The 7,457-nt window shown below is 41.4% G+C and overlaps 1 protein-coding gene across 1 annotated transcript in view; it reads left to right on the top strand.

The window, feature by feature from the left end:
• The window catches only part of LOC103371037 (electrogenic sodium bicarbonate cotransporter 1), a 71,127-nt gene that overhangs the window by 22,769 nt on the left and 40,901 nt on the right, over nucleotides 1-7,457 (top strand). The window contains exon 5 of the mRNA XM_008300252.1: nucleotides 6,846-6,981. Coding sequence (XP_008298474.1) covers nucleotides 6,846-6,981 — 136 coding nt within the window. The remainder of the gene's footprint in view (nucleotides 1-6,845; nucleotides 6,982-7,457) is intronic.

The raw sequence follows: 7,457 nt of genomic DNA, 5'->3' as shown, positions 1-7,457 counted from the left end.
GGGAGAACATGCAAACTCCACGCAGAAAGATCCTGGTACCCCCACCGGGACGCGAACCGGCATCCTTCTTGCTGCGAGGCAACAGTGCTACCAACTGCGCCACCTTGCCTTCCTATTGAATTACAAATATTTTAGCTTTCACTTTCCATTCGAATGTATTACCACAATGCTTTATATGCTCGACTATCTACCACTGCAAACAATTCTCATTTAACTGTTGATTGCTTAACTGTTCCGGACACAATGGTCAGAAAAAGTTAGAGAGAAAAGCACTCTGAATGATTGTGCTTTAGGTCAGTGTGATTGCAGGTTATACAGGACATATATTATCCACAGATATTCTTTCGTTTCACAGGAAAACATATATTAGTTGAAAATGTACGTGGATGTTGACTTTACGAACCTTGAAAAACTATCACTTTATAGTGTTTACAATAAGCCTGTGGTCTTATGTGAGCATACATGTAAGCCCTTCAACTTTATTTTTTTTCTACAAGCAACCAAAATAGAACAAAGATTTAAGAATACCCCCCAGAGGAGACGATATTTCTCATTCCTGTCGGTGACATGGATAAAACTGCAATGGATCAAGATTTTTAGTTGCTCATTTTCACTTGCTTTTTTGAGATGTGCACCTAGCTATTTCATTCCACCTACTCTGGGTTCAGGGCCACCTTTAAATACTTCAGTAAATGATGTGGTCAGACAGTAGACATGAGTTGGACGCCTTCATTTGGAGGTGGTTTTATGGTAAGCCAGGTTTGCGAACGCTGCACAGCACTCAGCATGTTTTATATTGTGGCTATTTCACTTGTTGAGTGTCTCATTAACGAATTGAAGGTTGTATTTATACTGCTGCCAGCAAAATTGGAATATCTGCTGTTCTGTGATGGTTTTTCGGCCCATAAGGCAACACCGTGTATCTTGAAGAAAGGTTTTGCTGTTGGATTGTTCTGTTCTGACACCATAAGATGTAAATGGCAGTTTTAGGTCATCGAATCACATATTTGGTACTATTTCTTAATTGTCTTTGCAGAGTTGTCAAAAACTCAAGTTGCTGAATTTTTTGGTCCTCGAACTGTCTTTGAATATCTCTTTTGTTAAATCTACTCGTCCCCTGTCAGACAGTAAACAAACTTTACATTTGTTTATTTCAGTTTCTTCAGTTGTTGAACGCTTTGATTTTGTGTCATCAAATATTTCCTGTAATTAGATCTGGTGGTAATCACTTGAAAAGCATTCAGTGTAAAATAATCTCCATTCTGATTGTGAGGTGTGGAGTCCCTCAGGTCTCTGTCCTGGGACTCCTACTGTTCTCTCACTACATGGCAGTGGATCTGACTGGTCAGGCAACATTTTATTTACATCCTCAGTGTGATTAATCTCTTTAATTCCTGTGAAAAAGTCAATTTACATGTGCAATACCTGTATTAATTAAACAGATGTTAGTCAGGCAAGCAGAGGTGAAGTCAGATCCAGAACTTAAGAGCCTGAACAAAATAACCCAATATTTAACTTTATGATTAAGTAATTGCATGTTTTAATCCCATGAAAATGTAACATGGTTGTGGCCTGGACATCAGCTGATGGGTTGGATTGTCGGCACAGAGAACGTGGTTGTGCTTTCAGTCTACCTGCAGACAGCAGCACAGTGGCCGTTTCATTTCAGGTTATTTCCCCCCCAGCTGGTATTTGTTACATTCTCATCAGAACTTGCCCACCTCAGCTATCACAACAAAATACCAGAGCGAGATGGTCTGGGTATAAATACTGTGCTCTCAATGAATCTCCCTCAGGGTGTCACTCTGCATTCAGCCCAATCCCTGCTGGCTGCCTGTACGCTAGCTGCCCTGCATACTGAACGTCAGACTTTGTGGCACAGAAAAAAGAAAAAAAAAAAATCATTTCCTGCACTTTTATGCTTTGAATGAGGTGACACGGAGCTACATTATGTTTGCATGTACAGTCACAAACAATGAACGTGCTAGTGGATCCCATGTAGCATTTTTACAGTGCTGAGATTTTCAAAAAGGTCAGAGGAGATGGAAGGTATTTGTGTAGGATGCATGTCAAGAGTGGGACTAAACAGGCCTTTAGTGGCAGTCACACTAAGCTTTCTGCCGGGCAGCAGGCATTCTTCCTCCATCCCCTATCCCATGAGCCTTTGCTGCTTGGACAAAGTCCTCTTTGTATGCCCATGGCTCTTGGCTAGAGCACACAGAGCTTTGAAATTGCGTTTGAACGATGGGATTTTCATTTCTATCCCTCCTTTTCGTGCTTGCTCTCACCCCACTTTGCTTTCACTCTGCACTGAACCTCACCCCCTCCGTCAACCCTCCTCACCCACCCTCCCACCTTTCTCTTAGCAACTGGTCGAGTGAGATAGCATTGCATTGACGCCAACACTGTGCTTGTTAGCAGCTTGGTTATTTGCTAGATTGCATGGATAGACAGCATCAGTTTCTCATTAGGAATCAGAAAATCCCCCATTTTTAGACTCCTACTATGTATGAGAAGAAGCTTAGGGAATTCATTTTTAACTCAGGAATTTGGGGTTTATGAATAATTTTGATGTCCAGTGACAGTTGTCAGTTGAAGGTGGTAGTGTCTTTATTATAAAATACTGTAAATACTGGACATGAACTTGTAATTAGTTTATCAGAATGCCCTGTACTGGTACTCTAATAACTTTGAATGCATTTAAATGTGAAATAATCTCCTTACTGATTGTGAGGTGTGGTGTTCCTCAGGTCTCTATCCTTGGTCTCCTACTGTTCTCTGATTACATGCTAGTGGTCATAACTGTGGTCTTGCTACCTTTTATTAATGTCCCTAGTGTAACTGAACCCTTTCATTTTTGTAAAATAGTGCTTGTTACCAGCTTGGTTTTTGCTCGATTGCATGGATAGACAGCATCAGTTTCTCATCGGGATTGAGAAAATCTTTCTTGTAAAAACAGTTTTTGACTTCTAGTGTGTATCTAGTGTGTGAAGAAGCTTAGGGAATAAATTTGTATTCATGAATTTCAGATTCATAAACATTTTTGATGTCCAGTGACAGCTGTCAGTTGAAACTGTTGATTTCTTTATTGAAAAATACCGTGAATGCTGGATATGCATTTTTAATTAGTAATAGACTGTAGTTTACATATGTAGGATATAATAGCAGATTCCATCTGTAAACAGTGGGTGTTAGTTTTTCCTCATCATGTGCCAAAGTCTATTTTTGCCAGAATAATGTGTTTCTTTAAGCAGAATGTCTTTATTTTGACTTCAGAGAGCAGAAAATAACAATACAGCATTAATGGATTGTTTCATTACAAGTGTATTATCACTGTAAAGTGCTTCATGCTGCTCTGTGGAAAGAAAGCACCGTTCTTAATGTGTTTTTAGCCACTCATTTTAATTAACTATATACACATTTAGGAATTCAACAGTAGATGCGCTGTGAGTCTGCATCACTGAACTCTTTGCCCTCACCTTGCACTGCTGGCCATTGTTTGCATGCAATTTTGGCAATATCGGTATTTAAAGCTTGTTTTAACTGTTTACTGTAATCAACGTAAATCGCTTTGGATATGAGTTTCAGCTGAATGTGTGTAACGCACATGTAAATTATTCCCTCTAAGGTGTTATTAAACAGGTTGCGGTGACTTAAGCTAGTTGCAGCTTGTGGAAATGCGTGTGTGTGTGTGTGTGTGGGAATGTGTGTGTGTGTGTGCCAGCAGACAGTTTATCCCCACCTAGTAATCTTACAGCAGCTTGTCTGGCTCGTACCTGCTGTTGTTGTTGTTGTGCCGCAGCAAACACAATAAGGGGAAACTGCAAGCCTTCGCCTCATTTACTTGTCGGCCATGCTGCTGACTGAATGAATGAATGACTCAAAGCGGTGGATGATGTGATGTTAAGAGCTGCGTGTATGCAAACGTCTGAATTTCACTTGCAAAGGAAAGTCCAGTTAAAGACTCAGCTCTTAGGTTGGAGTGGATTATTGTCCTTCTTCTGTGGTGCAGGTTGTTTTTACTTCCACACCTAAATAAGACACAAGAAACACTTTGCTTCACTTCTATTTCATTAAAAAGGTGTTTAGGTGAAGGATGACCATTGTAAGAAAGTTTCAAATAGACTCCTGCTCACTTTACAACTGGCAAAAAAATATTTTTGTCATGTTTTTGTGTGTGGACATCTATTTGAAACGCCTACATAAATTCAAAGTGTTTTCTTCCCCCTTTTTTTACCACTTTCATTTCTCTGGGTTTCTGTGGTCATTTTTTCACTCATGTTTTACATGCCTTTTGGACTGACAACAATAAAACTCCAAGCAAAACTCTGAATAATTGAAGTTTTTAACTACATTCAGTGTGTGTAGTCGCTGCACTGGTGCTAACGCATTAACAGCCCATTATGTAATCAGATCAGCCAGCTTTGTTATTATCACACACCCAGACAGACACATACATGTCATGTAGTTGTGAGGACCCTCGCTGACACAATGCAGTCATTAACCCCGATCCTAAATCCAAGTCTCAAACCACAAAAAGCCTCTTGACAACATGAGGACCAGAAAAATTCTCCTCGCTTTCCAAAAAGTCAGAGTTATCCTCACACAGGCTGACTAGCAATACAGTACAGTCAAGCATGTTTAGCCAAACAACAGGACTGTATAGTAGGAGTATTATGCATGCAGGATAATGTTTCCATCTCAGTTTCTTAAGCTTAAATTTTAAAAGATGTTATCAGTTTTGAATAAACCAATTGAATCTGGCAGACATACTTACTCACCTCAGTAAATCAAAAATACTGAGTAGGAATCTGAGGCTCCATTTAAGTTAATCAAATTACTTGTTTTAAAGTCTCAGTTAATTAAACCCCTAAAAAAATCATCTGTTTATCAAGTTCACAAGTTTATTTACAAGTCCCCCCCCCCACCGACAGTAATCCCTTCCTGACTTAAAATGTCTCAGATGTAGCTCCACACTGTAATTTTATCTAGAATGTGCAGCTCTATGAAGTCCCTACCTTTTTTTTCCCATCCATCGCCCCAAACTGACTGCAGTTCGAGCACACCAGCTCACCTTCAGCTCTGCTCCACACTGTGAAACTACTCTACTCTAAATTGTAATGGAGCAGCACATGTTTGAACCATTAGTTGATTCTGAAGAAGAATAATCACACAGATAGAGATTTTGTTACATACAAAGTCTTCATTTGTGTTTTTGAGACTTCCATTGCTACACCGAAGTTTTAAGGTGGAAATGCTCATCAGTAGTACTCATTGTTTATTTTAACAGGGTAAGAAACTTGATTTTCGCCAGAGGGGATCTTAAATCTTGTATCACTGGAGTAGACTCTATGCATGGGAGCTAAACACAAGTACAAAAAAATATCTTGAATTTAAAATTACAACTCCAACACGCTTCACAGTCCAAAGTATTGTTAAAATAAAATTAAAATTAAGTGTCATTTTGGAGAAACATCTCTTTATCTACATACAGTGTCTAATCACCAACTGACATTAATGATATTTCACTTTTTATTAAGAGCTTAAATTTAATTGGAGCTGCAAAGCATCCCTACGTTTACACCAGATTAGAAAGAACGGACTTCCTTCTGACTGCCTGCAGTAGCGAGTGTCTAATGTATAATGCAGCATCCAGAATGAAATGACACAGCAGGGCTTCCATTTGCAGTGACATTGCCGGTGAGAAACAGCAGTAATCAATAACAATAACGGCTGCTGTGCTCTGTTTAGGGGGACAATGTCAGAGGTACAGTAAACTGTATTCAGGCCCGTGTGCACCTGTTACACTGTGACAGGCTGATTCCTCCAGCAGAGATGGCATCATTTCATTTATTAGTCTTTCTGTCATCCTCATAGCTCCAGTAAAAGCAACCAGACTTGAATTCAAGAAGCTAAAAGAAAAGTGCAGAAGCATCTAGGAAGCTCCATGACCTGGATGACTGAGAATCTACACGGACAAGCTCTTCTGTAAATAAGCTGTAGCTCCAGTCATACTCCATGTGCTGGTGTTGTTTGGTTATTTGCTCACGACAATACTCGTACATGGGCTTTCATGAAATGGGGCGGCGATTATTCGCGGGCTCTCACTCAGAGTTTCAGATATTGTGTGCACTCGTTGGAAGAAGCTGTGATTGTGTCGACATGTTTGAATAGCACTGGAAAGTATTTATACATCGGTCCTGTTGGGATTGTGTTTGGCTCTGTTTAGTGCTACTCTCTCAAAATTCAAATGAGAAGACAAGGGGAGGGAAAGCCAAGCCACAGCCGGAGAATAGGCTAGTTTGTGGACCATTTCCTAATTGTTAATGAGGCGCTTCAGGGCAGTTTGCCAAGGCTGGAGGGCCAATGGCAAAGGCCTGTTTGAACAGTGAAGGGGGGGGGAGGAGAAGCTGTGGGGACACTGTCACTGAGGGGACCCCTAAACCCCATCGGCCCCCTCCTACCTGGTTCACAAAGTTCTGGAGCAGGCAGCCGAGAGCCGCCGTCACTTCCACCCAAGACTTTAATGAGGGTTTAGCTGCTGCTTCGGGACTCTTCTGGACTCGTACAGTCTGATTAGCAAACCTCCGGGTCAGCTGACTGGGAGAATAAAGAGGGGGTCAGTGAGATTTTAAAGATGTCCAACAACAACAATAACCAGGAGGAGAAGGAAGAGGACACTGAGGAGAAGGAAGAGGAGGTCATGGTGAAAATTCCCCCACCTCCACCTCCTCCTGAGGTCAATGGGAAGAGTCCAACTGAGGACGACAAGCCGCTGCCCAAACCTTTGCCCAACGGCCACCACTGCCAGCCTATGAACCGCAGTATTTTTCCTCTCTCCACAGTCTCACCTGCAGCCGAGAGGATCCGCTTCATCCTCGGGGAGGAAGATGACGGTCCGGCGCCTCCGCAGCTCTTTACCGAGCTGGATGAGCTGCTGTCAGTGGATGGACAGGAGATGGAGTGGAAGGAGACGGCCAGGTAAGAACCTCAGAGGCTTGTAGGGATGTTTAGAAACCTTCTCTATAGACTGTCACTTGCAAAAAATCTAACACAGTGCCTCGATAAATTCCTCTACACAGTAAAAGTCTCGTTAATAAGTGTGTCAAAATATCCCTTAAGACTTTTATTTATTTCCTAAGATGGTTTTAAATCCCAGGTTAAAGAAACTGAACAAACTTTTCTGAACTTCAGCTTCTTGTTGCTCTAAAATCAAGCTTGCAGGGCTTCCCAGGTTTCTCCTGTGTGGCCCACTAGTGGGACGTGATGGGATGGTTGTTTATACATCATTAGCATTGGCTGAGTGAAGCTCTGTCAGGGGGAAACTGGATCCCTCTGCTGCTGTTGGAGGCACCAAATGAGTTGATTTGTCATCCCAACCTCTGAACAATTGTACTGCAGATAGAAGTTTTAGTTGATTAGAACTGCTGCTTGACTAATTTGCTCTACCCAAGAAC

The sequence above is a fragment of the Stegastes partitus genome, unplaced genomic scaffold (assembly GCF_000690725.1).
Source record: "Stegastes partitus isolate 25-593 unplaced genomic scaffold, Stegastes_partitus-1.0.2 Scaffold1516, whole genome shotgun sequence".
In the NCBI taxonomy this organism is placed as follows: Eukaryota; Metazoa; Chordata; class Actinopteri; family Pomacentridae; genus Stegastes; species Stegastes partitus.
Note: the sequence above shows the minus strand (reverse complement) of the source record. Positions and strands in the feature narration are given on the sequence as shown.